At 32.0% G+C, this 23,643-nt stretch overlaps 1 protein-coding gene and 2 long non-coding RNA genes across 3 annotated transcripts; 2 read left to right on the forward strand and 1 right to left on the reverse strand.

Moving 5' to 3' along the window:
• Window positions 1–3,334: 3,334 nt before the first annotated feature.
• On the forward strand, window positions 3,335–9,946 carry LOC114342122 (facilitated trehalose transporter Tret1). The gene is made up of 2 exons (XM_028292910.1): window positions 3,335–3,600; window positions 8,567–9,946. The coding sequence occupies exons 1-2, from the start codon at window positions 3,468–3,470 to the stop codon at window positions 9,886–9,888; spliced, it is 1,455 nt and encodes a 484-aa protein (XP_028148711.1). The 5' UTR covers window positions 3,335–3,467; the 3' UTR covers window positions 9,889–9,946.
• An 824-nt stretch (window positions 9,947–10,770) lies between these two features.
• Window positions 10,771–16,752, forward strand: LOC114342109 (uncharacterized). The gene is made up of 4 exons (XR_007699973.1): window positions 10,771–12,284; window positions 12,394–12,554; window positions 12,676–12,909; window positions 16,209–16,752. It is a non-coding gene; the product is annotated as an uncharacterized LOC114342109 (long non-coding RNA).
• Window positions 16,753–17,240: 488 nt separating this feature from the next.
• Window positions 17,241–22,908, reverse strand: LOC126889299 (uncharacterized). The gene is made up of 2 exons (XR_007699974.1): window positions 22,145–22,908; window positions 17,241–19,193 (listed from the first exon to the last, which is right to left on the reverse strand). It is a non-coding gene; the product is annotated as an uncharacterized LOC126889299 (long non-coding RNA).
• Between the last annotated feature and the right edge of the window lie 735 nt (window positions 22,909–23,643).

Here is a 23,643-nt window from a genome sequence, read left to right on the forward strand (position 1 = left end):
TAATAGATTATGGCAAATTAATTAATAAATTGTAAAAATAGATTAAGTAGTTTAGTAAAAATGTAAAAATATAAAAAATATCTGTAATCCCATCAGGAAAAAACGACCTGGATTAGTCACTAGAGGCCAGGTCATATGTATAAACAATAAATAAATAAATAAATAAATAAATAAAAAAGTCCCTATTCTTCTCAGCGCCTCGACCTCGTTGTTGGTCACATGCTATGTCCAAGAGATCTTCAGCATCCTACGAAAAACCAACATCTCAAAGGCTTTCATAAATATAGAAATATTTCTATACATTTTCTTTTTAGAAATTTATATAAATATAGAAATTGTTGTTTGAGCTGTTTTGGGGTTTTAGCCAAATTTGTAAACCAAGATTATTTAATTAGTGAATATAACATTTCAACCTATTTATGTACCGTATTCAAATAGAACATTAGTTGCATTTCTATTCATTTATGTTTTGCTTTGCATGTTGTACCAATTTTAAAAAGTAAACTTAAAATAAACGTTATGTATTAATATGAAATGTGCTTTATGCTTTAATTACATAATCGTAAAGTTCTCGGGGGCCGCTCGGGGTGATTTGGCCTGGGGCCGCAAGTACCCTAAATCCGGCACTGTCTGTTCCTTCTTCCTATCGGGCTCCAATCTGTTAGGTATTCTGTTTCTGTTTATCCAACGTTTTTTGTCTACTCTTCTAACATGTCCGTACCATTAATCTCTTCAGTTCTATGTAGTCTATTATATCTGAGTTACAGTGGCGACGCGTTACTTTTCCTGAAGTGTTACCAAAACCAGATGCAAAAAATCTTATTTAAAAAAATGAAGATATGGCTAAATGTATATATACACTCACCGGTACAAAATTCCGCCACCCAAAATTTTTGATAAGTTTGACAATCTATAACTTTATTATTTGTACTTCGATTTTAAAGATTCTTACACGAGTTTGTAGGTACATGTATTGATGTCAATTGCTATTATTCCGGTAACAAAATTTGTTTGCTTAGATGGCATTATACGGGGGTGAATATAAGCGTTGTTTTTTCTCCTAACTTTAAAAAATTCTGTGGAAAAATTGGAGGGCTGATTTTGTTTCATACTCCTTTTGTATTATCCTGGAGGTATCACTAAGGTCTTGTTTTTTCAATTATCTGAATATCTCTTTTCTTGTAAGAGCTGTAATTAAAAACACTGCTTTGAAGGTTTATTTAATTAAAAATATCATACGCACTAAAATTAACAAAACAAAACAAATTTAACAACGAAACAAAACAATTCAATAGCGGTTATGTCCACCTCTTGCAGCAACGACTGCTCGCAATCTGTTTTGCATCTAATAAAGATGTGTTTTCCTTGCCTGGGGAATAGCCCGATATTCCTCTACCAGGGCCATAACTCTACCAAATATTCTCGAGGCCTAGGATGACGGCAAATAGCTTTTTTATTCATCCCATAAATGCTCAATATGATTGAGATCTGGGCTGCATGCGGGCCATTCTAATCTTATCAATCCAACCTCAATTGTATGAGTCAATCAGTGTTTTTATTTACAAAAAATGGTACAGCTCTTACCAGAAAAAAGATATTCGGATAATTCAAAAAACAAAATGTCCGGGAAAATATGACAGGACTATGAAACAAAATCAGCTATTCCATTTTTCCACAGAATTTTTTAAAATTAGGAGAAAATACAACGCTTCCTTTCATCCCTGTACAATGACATGCAAGCAAATTTTTGTTACCGGAATAATACCAAACGATATCAATACATGTACCTACAAACTGGTGTAAGAATCTTGAAAATGGGAGCACAAATAATAAAGTTATAAATGATCAAACTTAACCAAAAATTTTGGGTGGCGGAATTTTGTGCCGGTGAGTGTAGCTTCAATAATATCATTTTTGTATATCACTTGAAACTCTCGAAAAAACAGATGTTTCTAGGTGCTGACAAAATTTTTGATCTTTTTTGGCAATTAATGTTAACAATTCCCTGTAATTGCTTGGATTGTCAGAGTCGTCGCACTCAAAATGACCACGAAACGCTAGTTCTTGTTTGGCACAAAAACAAACAGTATCTATTATAAGTGTGCTAAGGATATACCTATCTATTTTTTTAACAAACTCAATATGTTTAGCAATATTTGCTTTAAAAGCTTGGTTAAGAGAACTTTTGATTTTTGTTTTGCCAAACTGAATCAAATTGGGTATACATCTTACATGTAGGTAACGGAGAAATTTCATCTCTCCTTTTTAAAAATCTAACACTATTTAAATCGTGAACCTGGTCCACCCATTTTTTTGTAGAAACCAGAAGACATGACCAACAATACAGTATATTTTTCTTGCAACCATAATATAACCAAGGATCTTCACTGTACCAACTAAATTTAAAATATCGAACTACTTTTGTTGATTCCTTTTTTAAATTGTTTAAAATAGGTCTTTCATTTTTAGTCTCATTTTCTTCTTCAAAATTATACAAGGATAATTACTTTTCAAGTAGTTGATCGATTAAGAAGCGACACTCATCCACGGTTAACTGCACGCACACTTTTTATAGGTACTGTCACCAATTTTAAATGTGGTAACAGCGCTACTGATATACAGCGCGCTTATGCCGTTGCTTCTTCAAAATTTTCAGTCACTAGCCGGTCCCGAGCGCCAGCGGTGGGTATATAACCATTGTAACCAGAAATGAGTCTGGTAACAGAGTATAATAAAATGCAGCTGAGTCACATAAACTCGCCAATATTTTCGTGTCTACGAGTAGTTGGCTATTTACTGGGTTAGGTACTATTACCACATAATATAATAATATATTTCTATTGTTAAAAATATTGGTAAATAGAATTATTCATCGTCATAAAATATTTATTTGCAAGATTTTTAACTGTCACCAATGGTAACAGTGGTTACATGGACGCTTCGGCAGTGCTGAGTTAATTCCAATTATTTTATTAATCTCTATGTTATTTATTATATATCCCTTCTTGTTATTCTGCAGCTTCTCCATAGGAATTCCATCTCTGTTGTTCTTGTTTTGTTTTTAATCGTTCCTAATATAAATTAACTTATATTACTATAATTATTCAGTAACGACATGAGGTAAAAAGATCCACTTTTTACATCTCATAAAAAACAAATTGACTACCTATAAGAAATAGTTTTATCAAAATAAGTTAATTACAGTGCCTCTTAGGTGTCTTTTTCACGCATATTAAGTACCCTAATAAACCTTATCAAGATAATGTAAAAAAGAAACTAAACACAAAAGAGTTAAAATATGTCAAACAATCAAAAGTAAATACATTATGACTTAATAAAGATTAAGTATATAAATATTTTTGAACACATTATCTATTCAGAAGAAACTAGTGACACAGGTTGATATGTTAAATTGAGTATGACTTAGTATTAGTGCAGTCGTCTTATTTGGGAGAATTTTCGCAAAAATGGCTGACGAGCATACTCGACTCACTGAGCCTGTTTATAGGAGCCTTAGCATAGACAGACGGGACAATCTAAAAAATGGAAACTCACAAGAGAAAAGAAGTCGCTGGTTTTTGTACATGTCTGCTATTGTAGGTAAGAACTCTTTATGTTAAACTTAAAATCTTGTATCATGTAGTAGCTGGTGGTCTTCCTTTTGTCCTCCTACGTGATGGAGTGCAGTCAAAAGATTTTTTTGGCCATCTATGTTCTTCCATGAGCCTCATCAACTATTTTGTCTCTAGTTTTTCTTTGACAGTGTCATCAGCGTATGTTATGCTCTTTAATCTTTCCCCATTTATAAGTATTCCCTCGTCTATATCAGTTAACGTTAAGTTCAAAATGTGCTCTAAATATATATTGAATAATAATGGGAACACTATACAACAATGTCTCACACCTCACACTTTTGGCTTATTTCATTCTTGTGTAATTGTGATTCGGCATCACACTTATTCTTCTGGATATTTCGGCAGATTGATTTTCTTTGTTAACTTTCATTATCTGTCCCAAGTAGATGTATTCACTTATTGCTTCTAAATGTATGTCGTTCAACGTTATTTTTCTAATGTTCGGTGTATTCGTCATTTTTTTTTTCAAGTTCATCTTAAGACCTACCTTTTCCGAAGCTTGAAATAGTTGCGTCATCATCGAATTATTCGAAACTTGTAGCGAATATTACAATGTCGTCAGCATATCTCAAATGACTCAGTTTTATGTATTCCTCTATCTGCCCTGTTAATGTCTTTGAACAGGTCTTCCAGTCCCAGTGTGAATAGCTTTGGTGAGATAACGTCTCCCTGGCGAACTTCTCTGTTGATTGGTATAGCTTTGGTTTTCTCATCTATTTGTATTTTCATTGTAGCTGTCTTGTAAATATGATGTATGGGCATTCTGTATCAGGAATCTATCCTGCAGCTCTCTCTATTACCCAAAGTTCTATGGAGTCGAATGTCTTTTCATAATCAACGAAGCCAATATATAAGTTCAAGTGATATTCAATGGCTTTCTCTATTAGCGTTCTGATTGTAAGAAGATGATCCGCTGTACTCTAACCCTTTCGGAACCCGGCCTGCTCTACCGGTTGATAGCCTATTAAGCTTCGACGTTAACCTATTAGTTATTACTCATACTCTCATACATAAACAGATTTTACATTTGGAACAGCAGGGAGATTGGCCTATAGTTGTTCAGATCTCCCCTGTTTCCTTTTTTGAAGATAATTGTTGTCAATCTTTCTTTCCAATCATCTGGGACTTCTCCTCTGTGAAGGCATTCGTTGAAAAGATTTTTCAATTCTTCGAGAATAATGTCACTCCCCTCCTTCAACATTTCGGCAAGTATTCCATCTGGCCCTATCTATGCTCCAACTTTTACTTAACAAATTAATGTTTTTCATATCTCTTAATACAAATGAGGAATTGGACTTCCTCACACTAATGCAGCACCCTGTATAAACTCATATTAACCTAGTCTTTACAAAAAAAATATACGACGTATTGTGTTATATTAAATATTTGGTTCTTTTTTTAATCTTAACAATGCAAAATAATTAGCAAGAATTTGTCAAGAATTTAAGTTAAATAGATATAAATATTTAAAGTTATATTGCTGCAAGATTATTTTTATCTTTTTAACAAACATAATTATTAACTGTTCTGTATTACCAACACGCTTAAGTGATAAGATGTTAAAAGTCTTTATTGAAAGTAATAGAAATGTTTCTGCCTAAAATATGCATTTGTCATTCTTTAAAAATTACATGTCATGGACTACCTATTTATTTCTGTAAGTGCGCAATAATCTTCTTCTTAAAGTGAAGTCTCCCAATCAGACGTTGGATATCAGCATTACTATCTTTACTCTATCTACTGCTGCTCTGAAGAGTTCTATGAAATTGCATACCATAAATATGTTGTTCTGAAGTTATTTTCTTGTGGCATTTTTGCAATTACATAACTAGTTTTGATGGGAAATAAGCCACAATTTTACTAAAAAAATTATTTTATTAACGTTTCGACCCCCAAATCCAGTGTCGTTGTCAAAATACAAAAAATATTAATAAATTAAACAAATATGTTGCTTAGTAAAAAATTCTTCTAATAATTTATTTAATCTGACTTATTTATATCGGCAATTCAGACATATATTATACATTTTAAAGTAGAAGACTTTAAACTGATATTGCCAATATTTATGAGTTGCGTTCCTGGGACGACTTTATTGAAAGATAGTTCATTAGATTACATGAAATCAACCCCAACTCAAGAATATCCGTCACAAAAAATCATATGATGTGATCTGTCTTTAAAAAGACAACCACATGCAATGGTGACAGTAAAATTCTCACGCTAGAGACTCCATAGTAAATCATGAGGGAAAACCAGGAAAAAACCTCGTGATACTATCCCGACATCGTAAGTATGGATTTGGCTTTTCTACCCTGTATGTTTCTATCTTTTATAGCAACATCGAGTGTTTCATCTTGTAAAAATGATGTTGGGTCATTAATATCTAATATAAGCGTCCGCTAAAAAGGAAGCATTTTAATTTACTTAAGATGGCGTTAGATGTGAACAGAGGTCCTGGTCATGACAAAATACCTCCTATAGTTTTAAAGAAATGAAGTTTTATTTTGGCAAGACCATTGTGGAACATTTTTAATTCTTCTTTGTATACTGGTTACTTTCCTGATCCTTGGAAATTAAGTTTTTTAACGCCAATACATAAAGCTGGTAGTAGATCCGACATTACAAATAATTACAGACCAATTTCTGTATTAAGTACTATTCCTAAGTTATTTGAAAGCTTAGTGTCGGACTTCCTCTCGGTATGTTTCAAATTGTTTCCAGTAGATGAGCAATATGGTTTTCAGGAACACAAATCATCGGAATTAAATCTTCTTTGCTATTTGGATGCGCTGTCAATAAGTGCTTTGGAGGGAGGGTATCAAATTGATTCTATTTATACAGACTACTCCAAGGCATTTGACAGGGTAAATCATAACATCCTATTGTCTAAAGCAGAAGCTGCTGGAGTAAATGGGAAACTGCTTGAATGGCTGGAAAGCTACCTAATAGGAAGGCGCCAAGCAGTAAGGATCCAGGATTGTCTATCTCGGGATGTAGTTGTCAGTTCTAGTGGCCCTCAGAGTTCACATCTGGGTCCGCTATTATTTATTATATTTATAAATGATATTGCAGATATAAACTGTGGTAAGCTTTTGTTTCCGGATGATTTAAAAATCTTTTCGAAAATATCTAGTCCTGACGATTCCGAAAATCTGCAATTTCAATTAAATAAAATAGAGGGTTGGTGTAAAGAAAACGAAATGGAGCTAAATGTCAAAAAGTGCCATAAAATTAGTTTTTATCAAGGTAGAACGTATATTCCGTTTGAATATAAACTAAGTTTATAACACACCACTAGATTGTGTTAATACAATAAGAGATCTTGGAATACTGTTTGACAAATCGCTAAAATTCGCAGATCATATCGATTCTATTATTTCAAAGGCATTACAGATGCTTGGCTTCATAAAACGAAACTGCTATGATTTTAAAAGTCCCAATACCCTAAAATTGTTATACTGTTCTGTTTTTAGACCTCACTTGGAATACTGTTGTAGTATTTGGTCACCTTACTATAATGTTTACGCAGAAAAAATTGAAAAAGTTCAAAATAAATTCCTTAGGTTTTTATGATTTAAAATTAGAGCTATTAATGGGAGTAACAGGTTTTACAGTTATGACGAAATTAGAGCATATACAGGGTATATGGGTATATCCCGAAAAGATTGGTCATAAATTATACCACAGATTCTGGGGTCAAAAATAGGTTGATTGAACCTCACTTACCTATATACAATATTGCACACAAAAAAAGTTACAGCCCTTTGAAGTTACAAAATGAAAATCGATTATTTTTCATATATCGAAAACTCTTAGAGATTTTTTATTGAAAATGGACATGTGGGTCCTTCTTATGGCAGCAACATCCTAAAAAAAAATTAAAGTGAAATTTGTGCACCCCATAAAAATTTTATGGGGGTTTTGTTCCTTTAAACCCCCCCAAACTTTTGTGTACGTTCCAACTAAATTATTATTGTGGCACCATTAGTTAAACACAATATGTTTAAAACTTTTTTGCCTCTTAGTACTTTTTCGATAAGCCAGTGTTTATCGACATATTTTGAATATTTGTCGAATCCACCACATATTTGTATATGGTTAAGTACGATTATAGAGACCTGTTAATAATCGGAAAATTTATTTATAATTTGCATTTTTAGGTATGTTTTAAAAAAGAAGCCACATCTCGATAAAAGGTGACTTGTCAAAAAAATACTTAGAGGCAAAAAAGTTTTAAAATCACTGTGTTTAACTAATGGTACCACAATAATAGTTTAATTGGAAAGTACACAAACATTTGGGGGCTTTAAAGGAACAAAACCCCCATACAATTTTTAAGTAAATATATTAAAAAAAAAGCCGCATCTCGAAAAAAACTGGATTATCGAAAAGATACTAAGAGGCAAAAACGTTTTAGAAACGTTGTGTTTACCTAATGGTACCACAATATTGAATTAATTGGAACGTACACAAAAGTTTGGGGGGATTTAAGGGAACAAAACCCCCATAAAATTTTTATGGGGTGGACAAACTTCACTATAATTTTGTTTTAAGATGCTCCTGCCATAAGAATGATACATGTCCATTTTCAATAAAAAATCTCTAATAGTTTTCGATATATTGAAAAAAATCGATTTTCATTTTGTAACTTCAAAGGGCTGTAACTTTTTTTATGAGCACATTTGTACTAAGGTAAGTTAGGTTCAACCGAACTATTTTTGACCCCAGAATGCGTGGTATAATTTATGACCAATCTTTTCGGGACACCCTGTATATATGACTTATATTTAGTATCTACTAAATTGTTCCAAAATTTGTAAAAAATTGTAACTGTATTGGGCTTGTCCCGTGAAAATAAAAAATAAAAAAACAAAAACAAAGCAAAACTTTCATTTTAGCGTTAATTTATTAAATTATTTGTACTTTTTCAGTGAACCTACTAAGCTTCACCGTAGCCAGCGGCTTCAGTTGGACCTCCTCCGCCCTACAAAAGATCTCCTCCGACGACATGTCAATAAACCCACTAGGCAAACCAGCAACCCCAACACAAGAATCATGGGTGGCGTCGCTATACCCCTTGGGCGCAGCCGTGGGGCCATTAATAGCAGGCAAATTATGTGACACTTTGGGAAGGAAGAAGACCATGTTAGCAATTGCAGTCCCAAAATTAATTTGCTTGGTCGCGGTATGCTTTGCGAATGATGTTAGGATCTATTATGCCGCTAGGTTTATTATGGGTATGGTTTTAGGGACCTCCTTTGCTATCCTTCCTTTATATTTGGCCGAAATTTCCGAGATACATAATAGAGGCACCATCTCATCAATTTTCAGCGTGGCTCTAAACTGTGGGATTCTCTATTGTCTTCTCATAGGTCCCCTTTGTTCGATAAAACTTCTAACTCTCCTTTGTACTGTCCCCTTGATTATGTTTATATTTATCTTCGGCTTATTTATACCTGAGTCTCCGGTTTTTCTAGTAGCTGTAGGTAAGCATAAAGAAGCCTTGAAAGTACTACAGAGGCTTAGAAACACAGATGATGTCAAGGAAGAACTACAAGAGATAACAAAATCTTTGGAACTACACGCAGCAGAAAAGAAAGGAGTCTTGGATCTGTTTAGAGACAAACATCTAAGGAAGGCTTTGATCATAGTAGTTGGGTTGGTAAATGCTTTGCAGGTCGCTGGGATCAACCCAATAGTGGCATTTTTGGAAGCCATTGTCCGAGCAACTGGTTCCAACATGTCTGTTTATTTAACAACAAATGTAACAGGACTCCTGCAAGTTATAGGTACTGTTATCACTGTCTTCATAGCAGAAAAATTTGGTCGAAAGACTTTGTTGATATTTTCAAGTGTCGGTATTTTAATGTCCCATATTACTCTTACTATATATTTCTTTTTAAATGAGAGTCATTACAACGTAGAAAATATATCTTGGCTACCTGTAGCTAGCTTGTTCTTCTACATGTTAATGTTTAATTTAGGTATATCTGCCATGCCCTTTGCAGTCATGGGAGAAATGTTCATCCACAGTGTCAAAGCAAGTGGTGCATCCATTGCTACATTTACAAGCTTTGTTACTTCTTTTGTGCTTACGTTGGCTTTTCGATTAGTCTTTTCCCAATACGGCTTGTCCTATTGTTTTAGTGGATTGACTGTGTTTATTATACTTGTCTTGTTGTTTGTGTATTTTGTCGTACCGGAGACAAAAGGAAAAAGTGAAGCTGAAATTCAGCAGTTATTAAGAAAGTAAATTTTTTATTTATTTATAACATTATTTGTGTAGGTTAAATAAATTTTATAAAAAAATATTTTGATTTGAGAATCAATTGAATTCTTTTTCAGATCCATCTCATAATGACAATAGGTATAAAAATTCAGTAATAGTTATTTATGAAACAGTTCGTGAAGTATGCTTTTTGTGAACGCACGCGATGTTTAGAGCACGAGCCACAGCGGTACGAGTGCTATACATCGCGTAAGTTCGCAAAAAGTACTTCACGCACAGTTTCATACAATATTTTATCTACGATAAACAAATAAAAAAATTGTAACTCTTCGTCACTGGAATTCGTTTCTATTCTACAATTTTTAGAACTTTGATATTTAAAAATTCTAACTTCTTTCAAACCACAAAGCTGTCAAAACTTTTGCTGTAATTTATTGCTCATTATGTCATCACCATGACAACGCGAAAGTTAAGGATATTTGATTATATGAAAGTGTGCCAAAAAACAGTGCGAAAAAGTAAATGCCATTTAAAATACATTGCTACTTCACACACACTTATTTAAACCCTTCACGCACTGCTATCTATAATGACAGTTTTCACAAACTAAAAACTTATACATAATATGTATGACATAAGAGTAGATAAATAAATTTATCTACTCTATCTGATATTATGTATCAGTTTTTAGTTTGTGAAAACTGTCATTATAGATAGCAGTGCGTGAAGGATTTAAAGTGTGCGTGAAGTAACAATGTATTTTAAATGGGATTTAGTTTTTCGCACTGTTTTTGACACACTGTCATATAATCAAATATCCTTAACTTTCGCGTTGTCATGGTGATGACATGTGAGCAATAAATTACAACAAAAGTTTTGAAAGTTTTGTGGTTTGAAAGAAGATAGAATTTTTAAATGTCAAAGGTCTAAAAATTGTAGAATAGAAATGAATTCCATTGACGAAGAATTACAGTTTTTTATGTGTTTATTATGTAAAATATTGTATGAAACTGTGCGTGAAGTACTTTTTGCGAACTTACGCGATGTATAGCACTCGCTCCGCTGTCGCTCTTGCTCTAAACATCGCGTGCGTTCGCAAAAAGCATAGGTACTTCACGAACTGTTTCATAAATAACTATTTCCTCCGTCATACTTTCTGCAGCAGATTATTTGATCGGAAAAAAGAAAATAGTAAGAAATCTTATAGGGGTAAACAATCACTGTCAAGATGCTATTAGAAAAAAATACTCACATAGCTTTCAATATATAAAAAAAAACAGAAAACACAAGAAAGTCTTCTGGAATATACGAAATTAAGAGCTATTAGTAGAAAAGTAGTAAAACAAGCAATAAAGAAATCGTGGAAAATTTTTTAAATCAATATTAAACAGTTTTACCCCAGCAGTAATAAATAGTGTGGAAACAAATGAACAAAATTGCGGGGGGCCACACAAACTCTTCAGTAAGATATTTAGAATATAAACAAAATTCGAACATCTAGATATGAGATAGCTTTTTTCTAGTGATGTTGGCGATTTTACCCATCTTATTCTATTCATGGCAGCTCGAAATAGGTCAACTGACGTTAAACCAGTTCATTTCCTAAGATTGGTCTGCCGAATCTACGTCCAGGGCCATAGGCGTAGCCATGGGGGTTTTAACCCCCCCCCCCCATTTGGTTGTACTTTGAGTTCTATCGCTTAAAACCATTACTATTCCATATATCCAAAGACTATTCAGTAGTTGTAACTGTTATAAAATGAGTTAGGTGAGCTAACTAAATGACCATCAACGATTATAATTTATTCTTAATTACAGGACAATAGGAAACTTGACTGACATTATATTTTATAATTTTCTGACATTGACATTACTTCTATTATCAATACTGTCATTACATAGAGTATGTACAACTATAGAGCAACATCTACTTTTAACGTTGTATATTGTAACACTCTCCCTCAACGTGAAAAGTAGATAAGCCAAAAAATTTTGGTTTCTTTCTAACACGCATATTGTAACGCTTAGATTCTTAAACACCATCATCGCTTCTTTCTTCTCTATTCACTTCTTGATTTCACAATTTCATTGATACCACTTTTCCCTTCTTTTCATTTACACTAAAACATTCCGACTGATTCTGGTTAAGCGCGCCACGCACGGCGAGCTAAGCTATAATATATATTTCAGATTTCGGATTTATTCGCGCTGCATGTCTCTTTGACTTTTGTTGGTGGAGACAAGAGACAGTTGACAATTCCTGACTGTAAATTGTCAGATTTTTGGTTTGATTGTTGTTTTTTTGCCAAAAACTTTTTGGTTAACTTATTACTTATTTATTTTTAGAGGTGATAATACATATTTTTATATAAATATAACTAAATCTTACATTTTTTTAGTGGTAAAAATAAGATAAAAAAGTAAGTATTTATTACATTTTAATACATTATAAATATGGAACTAAAAACAGTACACATATTAGTTTTATCAGTATGTATTAATTTATTAATGAATTATTGTTATTTACAGATGAGTGATCATTTTACATCCATCCAGCGATGAGAATTTAGAAGGAATTGACACTTAGGGAGTACCAAAAAATTTAGATTATTTTGAGGAAACTGTGCCTTTGTTCGATGGCGATAAGTATGTCCTGGAACATTTTGGCATCATCAGAGTAAAAGTAGTAGGTAAGCTTATCAGAAAGATTTAGGCACTCTAAATATTCTCATTATCAAAAAGGAGATTCGCAAAAGATTTCTCCGTTAAAATGTTTGACCATTTTCATGCTAATGAGGTAATTACTTTTAGAGATGTTACAGGTCCATTCAACACATCCAAAAGTTGTTTACACAAAATAGTAAGGAGAATCACTTTTTTATCTGCTGAATACGTTCGTTGGCCAAATGAGTAAATGACAATGAAAAACAGACTATTTAAAGATATTTTCGTTATTGCAATTTCCCAGGGGGCTTATGTGAAAATCGATAAACCAAAGGAAGATCCAGATTCATATTAAAATAGGAACAAAAATATTCAATACAGGTAAAAATATGTAATATTTTTGTAATTACATATACAGAGTTAACCTAGTTAAACAGGGTTAAGGCCGGTTTTTCAGTGATGGGTTAACCTATTTATTTTTCAGTCACCGAAATATTTATGGTTAATCAGTTTTTCAGTACTAGGTTAGAGATTAAGGCCCGGTTTTTCAGTGAGCGGTTAAAATTTTGGTTAACTAACCTAGTTTAAATTTTAACCAATATTTTAACCCTTATATCGTTTTTCAGTGCTTTAAACCAAGATGTGAAATTCTATAGATTTTTGACAGAAAAATAAACAAAATAGAATTTCATAACCTATTTTATAAATAACAAATAACATAACATTACAAAAATGATTAATGCATTTAAGTTCCGATTCTTCATCTGATGAAGATATAATCAAGAATATAATAATACATACCTAATACAATATTTCCCGCGATAACACAAAATGTCATAATTTAACTAACCTCTTCTGTCAGCAAATATAGATAAACGTCTGTCGGAAAATTCGGAGTTAAACCACCTATGATAGCGAGTATCGGTTAAAATCTTCGTCAACTTAAACGGGTTTAAGCGATAACCTAGTATTGAAAAACTGATTAACCATAAAAATTTCGGTGACCGAAAAATCTGGGTTAACCCAGCACTGAAAAACCGGCCCTAAGCCCGTTTAAATTAACCAAGATTTTAACCGATACTCGTTAGATGGTTTAACTCCGAATTTTGTGGTTACGCTTGTGCATGGGTGCAGTGAATGCATCAGAGTCGAATTTGGAATGTTTATTTTGAAGAGAATAGTTAGGTATTTTGTTTTTATCGTGGGAAGTATTCTTCCTTGTTATTATTATAAGAAAATTATATATTATTATGGTTATTATAATAGGAAGGAATTGTAAGGAAATATGTTTTTATAACTGTAGCAGGTATCTATGTTTACACATACTTTAACAGGATTTAATGCATGATTCCTAGTAATATTTTTAAAAGATAATTATGTCTATACAGCAAAATAATTATTTACTACACAGTTCGACTTCTTATTTCCTGGCTACTAATTTCCAATAGCGATATCACCCTGGTCTTTGACAAACGAAATCGGCAAAAAAATTCTAAATCGTCCCAGTAATTGTAAATGGTCTCTTCTGTTATGAAACCGAGGTAGATGCTATGAACTAAATAAAGAATCCGAACTTGATATTCCATTAAACATTTTTTTTTAATTTGGTTATGAAATTGTTTTTATATATTCCTTTGAAGTTATACTTCTTTGCGATCGAGGGTGAAATTTTATACTTGCCTGGTGCATGCGCAGGACAGACAGTATGTAGTTCGTTGCTAATCTTTCAAATTATGTAGGTATGTATCAGCGCAAATAAGTCATTAAAAGAATATATTAGTGTTTTTAGTAAATGTATTATTATAATTTTTGTGTCTTTGGATTTGTCTTCCTCAGTAATAAAATATTTTATAATAATAGTAAGTATATTTCCTTTAAATTTTAAAGTATTTTGTCAGTATGTATGAGAAATCTTGTAACCTGTCAAAGCAAAGGGATTTAGCTCAGTGGTAGCACGTTCGACCGGAGATCGAGAGGTCCCTGGTTCAAATCCTTGTGTTATCTAACTTTTTTTTATTTTAGTATTGTTTTAATAAAAATTTTTGGAAAGTAGTAAGTAAAAATTAGTTTAATCTTTAAATACAAATAACCTGTTGAAAGTATATTTATTTCGTTGAAATCATATTATAGAAGTATAACTTCTTACGTGCGTACAAAGTACACACACATTCTTTTTTTCTGTCAAATTGCTCATTATTTCTCGAATTGCACATGCGCAAGTACAATTACTGCAGCCAACATAAGAAAAAAAGTGGTTAGCTAACTGAAATTTTTTAAACTTGGTTTAAAGCACTGAAAAATGCTAGGACAGTTAAAATATTGGTTAAAATTTAAACTAGGTTAGCTAACCAACATTTTAACCTCTCACTGAAAAACCGGGCCTTAGACATGCAATTTATTTGAAAATTAGTTTATGTATACAAATAGGGCCAGTTATCCATTCATAGTTTTCAAACCTCTCTAAACTATCTGTACTATCTATTACCCAAAGACATTGGATATTATTTTAAATGTGTATAAATATGAAACAATTTAACAGAAATTTTCATTAGACAATGATAGATACAATAAGTTGTCCTCCTCACCAACAAATACATTTTAACCCTTAATTACAGACATTCCATTATTACAATGTTACAGAGCCCCAGTATTTTTTACCGGTCATTATAAAATAGAGTCGATATATAGGTAAAGCTAATAAAAAGAAAACATAAAAATTATGCATTATTATTTTTCTGGAGTCTCTAGATATGGGAGAGCTGGTGAAATGAGTGATTTTTAATAATATAATACAAGTTTTTTAAAGAATAATCTAATAAACGATAATTGTGGTAACATTTTTGGTCTATTGGAACAAACGGCCATAAATGCTATGAACAAAAATTTTGATTTTTGTAACAAATAAACCTAACATAGAATTACAAAGAAACAGAAAATAGCATTTACAAAAATTTATACATCCATGAAAAAAAATCTGCAAGAGTTTAAATTGTGACAAAATTAAATGGCAATTCCATTTTTGCAAAGTTTCCTCCTCCAAATTTAATCTTCATTAAAGGTCCCCGATGATTTCCACAGTCCATTTCTTCACTTTTTCCATAAAAACACAAAAAAATATAAACATTTCACATTTCACCCATGTAAGACTAATTAATACTTACTTAAAACAGACCTCTGGTAATTTTTACCGGTTAAGATTTTTATGTGGGTTACAAAAGAAAAAAATATTGACAATACACACTACCCGCTTTGACTAGTACTGATATACAAACTGCCCGAGAGGTACAGAGACACATGAACTTAAGTGGTGAGGTTACCACAAAATTTGCATTGTAGGAATGCCCACCGGTAATAAATATCTGATCTCTGTAGTTAAGGGTTAGCGCCGGACTCCACTTGCGATTTGCAGTCGCGAAGATTGAACACATTGTTTCAAATACAAGTCAATCCATGATTATTTAGTCGTAAATGGATTGACTTGTATTTGAAACAATGTGTTCAATCTTTGGGACAAAACTATCGCACAACTACAAATCACAAGTGGAGTCTGGCGCTTAAAGTGCATTTAATATACCTATATTGATAAGCTTTACAGAAGATCTGTGCTTGGACCCACAATTTTGAGAATGCAGTTAATTTTTATATTCATATCACTCAATAGGCACATATTTTTGTTTCAGGCACAAATGGTTTATGATCACGAGAAAATGATCAGGGATATATTTGTTGTATATCCAGGTTCTGTACACTATAGCAGAGTTTTAAGGAGATCCAATTTGTTTGCAGCTCTTCCACAAAGATGTGGTGAATACTATATTTTAGGTGATAGTGAATACACATGTTTAAACATTTTTTGACTCCAGTTAAAGACAAGGGTCATTTAACAAGACAGTAAAGAAATTATAATTATTGTTCAAAAATACATATGGGATAGAGCATTGTTTTGGATTTCTCAAACAAAGATTTATAGGCAGCTGTATCACCATCCATTAAGAAATATTAGAGATATAGTCCCATTTATAAGGGCTAGTGCAGTGTTACATAACTTAGCAATTGATGATAATTTGCCCATCAATTGAATGTTGATGCACCTCATCTTCTCATTACCAACAAATATGAAATTGATGCTGTATATAGGTGGTGTTACAAAAAGAAATTCATGCAAGGTTTAAATTTGATTTTGTAATAATTGTGTTTAATAAACTATATTCAGACACTTTCAAATTATTTGCTTTATTAAAACAAACCATCATTTTATAATAACCTATGTATCGATGGCTTTAGTATGAAAACCTCCTATCTTATTTTGAATGAACTGAATTTCACAAGGTAGGGTCACCAGCGACCCCAAAAATATTTTTAAAAATAAACGACATTTCAATATTTTTTAAACTTATTTAGCAAACATAAAGGATTCGATTTCTAATCAGAAATTGTATTGTTACATAACAATAAGCAATACTAATATACAGAGTAAGTCAAAATATAAAAGCACTTATATTTGACATATCGATGGCAGAAAGGCAGGACCTCATAACTGAAAAATTTGTATAAAATGAGTTACTTCGGTTTTCACTTTAGAATAAGTGTATCAGCACCTATTACACATACACTTATTCTAAAGCGAAAAGCTAAGAAACTCATTTTCAGTTATGAGGTCCTGCCTTTCCGCCGTCGATATACTTTATAAGATATCATTGATATAAACAAAGTTAGAAGTTGAATAGTTTATTTTTATATTATTTACAATCTTTACAAATACTAAATTGATGTTCTGCACAGTAAACACAAATATAGCAGCCTTTTCTATCCTCAGGTGGGGTCAAAAATCAGAAATGTGCTGCATTTACGACTAAATGTGAACTTTCATAAAAACATACGTATCATCGGAGTAACTCGCATGTCAAAAAAATTTGAGCGGTGGGGTCACAGGTGACCCCACTTCGTGGTTCTAGGGTTAATAATAATTTTGGATATTGTGAAAAATGAAAGGTAGTTTACTCTTTAATAAAATTCATATTTTTTGACAAACCTAGTATACAACTGAAAATTTTTTATATTTGATGGTTGTTTAAAGGTTTCAAATCATGCAAAGCTTTTATAAAGAATAACTTGTTCCTAAAATTGATAATAAAAAAGTTTTTCATATGGTTCCAACCATGGACGTATAAATAAAGATATATCTTTATTTATACGTCCATGGTTCCAACTTACTGAGACATAAATTTCTTTGCATTTATTTTATTATATTATGATAAGGTTATTAAAAGGCTACAAATGTAAAAACATGCATTTTAACTTTTGTTCTGTGTCATGGATAACATACAATCAATATTTCACATAATGTTTTATGTTGTTCATAAAACAACAGCTAACACACTACATATTTACATAATTAACTATTTAGATAGGAAATAAGCCACAATTAAATAAATAATTTTATTAACGTTTCGACACCCAACTCGGATGTCGTTGTCAAAATACAAAATACTACTAAATTAAACAAAAATGTTGTTGCTAAGTAAAAAATTCTTCTAATAATTTATTTAATTTGACTCATTTATATTGGCAATTCAGACATATATTATACATTTTAAAGTAGAAGACTTTAAAATGATATTGCCAATATTTATGAGTTGCGTTCCTGGGACGAATTTACTGAAAGATAGTTCATTCGATTACATGAAATCAACCTCAACTCAAGAATATCCGTCACAAAAAAAAATCATAGTATGTGATCTGTCTTTAAAAAGACAACCAAATGCAACGATGACAGTAAAATTCTCGCGTTAGAGATTCCATAGTAAATCACTTTTTTTGCATTTGGTTGTCTTTTTAAAGACAGATCACATGCTATGATTTTTTTTGTGATGGATATTCTTGAGTTGAGGTTGATTTCATGTAATCGAATGAACTATCTTTCAGTTAAGTCGTCCCAGGAACGCAACTCATAAATATTGGCAATATCATTTTAAAGTCTTCTACTTTAAAATGTATAATATATGTCTGAATTGCCAATATAAATGAGTCAGATTAAATAAATTATTAGAAGAATTTTTTACTTAGCAACATTTTTGTTTAATTTAGTAGTCTTTTGTATTTTGACAACGACACCCGATTTGGACGTCGAAACGTTAATAAAATTATTTTTTTCAACTTAATTGTGGCTTATTTCCCATCTAAATAGTTAATCATAAAAATGCCACAAGAAAATAGCTTCAGAACAATATTTACATAAAGTACAAATAACACAGAACATACATTTTTCCAAACTTATTGAATTAATTTCTAAAATTAATTTGAATTAGCATTTGTTGGAGTCTTCTTCCTGTGAGCAGATCTCTATCACGAATTCTACCTTCTATATTTATTCCATTGACATTTCCATAATCAATATCTATATGATTGTTTTCTTCATCACCTAAACCAATAGGGGGTACATTATGCATACCAATGCACAAATTGTGCAGCACAGTGCATGCATTATTATTTATTTTATTCAGCCATGGTTGGAGTGTAAAATTCTATGCCTCCATTTTAAAATCCCATTGCATCTCTCTATAGAGGATTCAGTTCTTCTGTGATGAATATTTCTTCTAGAGTAGCAGGTAATGCATTTTGGATGGATGTCAACATCAACTGACTTAGAGCATATCCAGAATCACCTTAAAGTAAGAATAATTGCATTGCTACAAAATATTATGTACATTTATGGCCTGAAGACCATGGCAAATAGTTTATGTTAACTCACATTAAAAAAAAGACCTGTGTCTGTTGTTATTAATGTTTCTAATAAATTGGTAGGCTACACTATCATTGAAAATACTTATAACTAAGTATCATGACTGCTAATTAAACGAATTAATTTGTTGAATCGAAAAGATCTGCAAAATGAAATGAAACTACTTGAATTGAAAAGGAGTTTTGTACACATAAATCTATGTATTTACATCAAAATGATGCTGTTAGCGTGATTCCTTGGATAAATAATATGTGTAATAAATAAGGTGATGAATCACCTGTAATTTATTACAAATTACAATCGAAAGTAGCAGAAAATAATATGTATAAGAAAGACGATATTGTTCTGATCTTAATGACCCAGTATCAGATTGAATTATTAAAGAAATTTGGTAGAAACCTCATTTGTATAGATTCCACACATAGCACAAACAGTTATGATTTTCTATTAAGTACTCTTGTTGATGAGTATGGAGAAGGTATTCCTGTGCCATACTTAATTTCAAATAAAACGGATAAATTTTTTATGGCCCATTTCTTTTAAATTATTAAAACTGAAACTGGATCTATAACTGCTAAAGTATTTATGTGTGATGATGATGCTGTTTTCTATAATGCTTGGGTAAGTGTAATGAGTTTACCGCTACCTTGCTTATTTTGTGCTTGGCACGTTGATCAAAACTGGCAAAAACAATTAAAAACAGTAAATAATGGCTCTCAATAAGTTAAAGCTGAAGTATATAAATGTTTAAGACTTCTAATGAACAGTACCAGTGAAAATGAATTTAGCAATCTTCTAGAAAATACCCTAAATGAACTTCACAACAATGGCACTACAAAAGAATTTACTATTTATTTTCAACATAACTATGCTAATTGAGTGAAATCATGGGCATATTATTATAGGTATGGATTGGGAATAAATACAAATATGTATTTAGAAGCATTCCATAAAGGCCTAAGCATATTTTTTATTTGGAAGGAAAGAAGGTAAAAAGACTGGATAAAACGACAGATGATCTAATGAAATTTACTAGGGATAAACTGTTTGATCGATTGACAAAAACAATAAAAGGAAAGTCAACTTATCGAATTACCTTAATCAATAAAAGTCAACAAAGTAGCTTTGAAATAAGAGGAAATTACTGGCATTTTTCAAAATTATACAGGGTGTCCCGAAAAGATTGGTCATAAATTATACCACAGATTCTGGGGTCAAAAATAGGTTGATTAAACCTCACTTATCTATATACAATAGTGCACACAAAAAAAGTTACAGCCCTTTGAAGTTACAAACTGAAAATCAATTTTTTTTTCATATATCGAAAGCTCAGGAGATTCTTTATTGAAAATGGACATGTGGCATTCTTATAGCGGCAACATCTTAAAAACATTAAAGTGAAATTTGTGCACCCCATAAAAATATGGGGGTTTTGTTCCCTTAAACCCCCCAAACTTTTGTGTACGTTCCAATTAAATTATTATTGTTGCACTATTAGGTAAACACAATATTTTTAAAACTTTTTTGCTTCCTAGTATTTTTTTTGATAAGCTAGTGTTTATCGAGATATTTTGAATATTTGTTGAATCCGCCACATATTTGTATATGATTAAGTACGATTATAGAGAGCTGTTAATAATCTGAAAATTTATTTATAATTTAGATCATTTGGTATATTTTGAAAAAAAAGTTACATCTTGATAAAAGGTGACTTATCAAAAAAAGACTAAGAGGCAAAACAGTTGTAATACTGTGTTTATTTAATGGTACCAAAATAATAGTATAATTGGAATGTACACAAAGATTTGGGGGATTAATGGAATAAAACGCCCATAAAATTTTTATGTAAACATCTTAAAAAAGAAGCTGCATCCCGATAAAAACTGGCTTATGTAAAAAATACTAAGAGGCAAAAAAGTTTTAGAAACATTGTTTAACTAATGGTACCACAATAATGAATTAAATGGAACATACACAAAAGTTTGGGGGGGGGGCTTAAGGATAAAATGTTTATGGGGTGGACAAATTTCACTACCTATATAATTTTATTTTAAGATGTTCCTGCCATAAGAATGCCCCATGTCCATTTTCAATAAAAAATCTCTAATAATTTTCGATATATTGAAAAAAATCGATTTTCATTTTGTAACTTCAAAGGGCTGTAAATTTTTTTTATGAGCGCATTTTTAGGTACTAAGGTAAGTTAGGTGCAATCAAACTATTTTTGACCCCGGAATGTGTGGTATAATTTATGACCGACCAATCTTTTCTGGACACCCTGTATGATATGACAGAGAAAATTATTCAAGTAAAATTTATAAACCCCAATGCAAATACCTGAGGGATCAGTTCTTATTGTACTATTTTTTATTTGCATAAATTCATTATCGCTACTACATTTAGAAGTAAGATAAAATTATTTGCTGATGATATCATTATAATTCATTTTAATAATATCCAGAACAACATAGAAAGTTATTTAAAAACAGTAATTATGGAGGAAGATGATACTTTTTTACCTACATATTTTTAGTAATTAAATAAATGTAGTTAATTAATGGACTAGATAATAAATTGTTACATCCCTTTATTTACAGCGTAAGTTGTGATACAAATTATTAAACTTGAAGGCTAGAAAAAATTTGAAAATTTTGTAGGCATAAACATTTTTGAAAACATGATGTGCTTTATTTAATATCTTACTCATTAAAATAATGGTTAAAAATTCTTGTACCATAAATAAAGTAAATAATCACGTAATATAGAAATAATTAACAAAATGTTACATTTTTCTGAAAATTCATAATTTTTGGTGTTTAATCTTATGATCTTAAAAATCATAAGGAGGAACACATTTTAATTTGTCACTATTACCTGTATTGACTAAGGTTTGCTTAATACAAATTATTATTTGAATATACGTATAAAGATGTTTTGTTTGCGTCTTTTGATCCCTGAAAAATTAGGCGAAAATAAAAATTATACATTGAAATTGAAATTAAAATTTTTTTTCCTTGCATTCTTGGATGAAATGACAATGGGTGCGTTCGGACGACCATAGCGGCTGGCTGGCAGCAGAAATCGGCTGAGTGGTTGCATCCAGCCGTGATAGGGAAAGCTTAGTAAATCTCTCAGCGGCTGGCTTCCAGCGGTGACGTCTGACAGCTACTGCTGGCTCAGCTATCCAGCCGCTGTAGTCGTCCGAACGCACCCAATGACATCCGTCAACACGACTGCTTTCATTAATATTTCTTCATTCTACCACATGGCGCTGCCATCGCGTCAAAATATTTGCAAAAATATATCGCTCCCATATCGCTCGGGTAGGCATATTCGAGATATACATAGGATATTCGCGAAGACTCGCCTGCCGTTGGTGAACTGAAAATCAACTGTCATCAATACGCCTAACTTCACGCGCAACTATGATATGAGAATTATAAAAAAAAATGCATTACAATCCAGATCCCGTAATTTTTTGAGCATTATTAGTGAGTACAAAGACATACATAGTAAATTTGGGTCAATGTCTCCACCAACAAAACTTATATCCTGGGAAAAATCAGGATACGTTCGGGATATGCAGCGCGAATAAATCTGTAATATATATTATAGCTTAGCTCGCCGTGCGTGGCGCGCTTCACTGGTTTAGCTTTAACTTCAGAAATTCGCAAATTGCATGTAACCTCAGGTTTAAATCTTACGTCGTGACTCGATACGATTCTTCTTTCAGATGGAATCCATATTCTAAAACCATCCCTGTCATTCACGTAACCAACTAAATAACCATGTATCGCCTTGTCATCAAATTTACTGCGAAAATTTTTGTTTACGTGAACATAACATTCAGTGCCAAATATTCTTAAATGTTTCAAACTCCCAACTGGCTTTCCATACCACAATTCATAGGGACTTTTATTCTCAATTGATGACTTTCCTGTGTGATTCAGAAGATACACTGCAGTATTACATGCGTCTGCCCAAAATTCTTTGGACAACTTGCATGGGTTTAACATGGAACGAGCACACTCTACAATGGTACGGTTTTCCCTTTCAGCAACACCATTCTGCTGAGGTGTATAGGGTGGAGTGATACAATGCTCTATACCTCTACTCGCAAGAAGTTCAGATACATTTCTATTGTCAAACTCTCTCCCTCCATCACATCTCAGTTGCTTTACTACATGGCCATTTGTTTTTGCTTCATTTAAAAATTTTTCTAAGAAGGTACATACTTCACTTTTGTGTTTCATAAAGAAGACTTTCCGAAACTTACTAAAGTCATCTTTAAAACATACGTAATAACGTGCTTTTCCCAGTGATTCTATAGACATGGGTCCATTCACATCTGCATGGATCTGCTCACCAGTGAC

This window comes from Diabrotica virgifera, chromosome 8 (assembly GCF_917563875.1).
Source record: "Diabrotica virgifera virgifera chromosome 8, PGI_DIABVI_V3a".
Lineage (NCBI taxonomy): Eukaryota > Metazoa > Arthropoda > Insecta > Coleoptera > Chrysomelidae > Diabrotica > Diabrotica virgifera.

What these genes read in the sequence shown, in the direction of transcription:
- LOC114342122 (XM_028292910.1), top strand. Translation starts at nt 3,468, where the DNA reads ATGGCTGACGAGCATACTCGACTCACTGAGCCTGTTTATAGGAGCCTT. An exon ending in GTACATGTCTGCTATTGTAG is followed by an intron (nt 3,601 to 8,566) that starts GTAAGAACTCTT and finishes GTACTTTTTCAG; the next exon opens with TGAACCTACTAAGCTTCACC.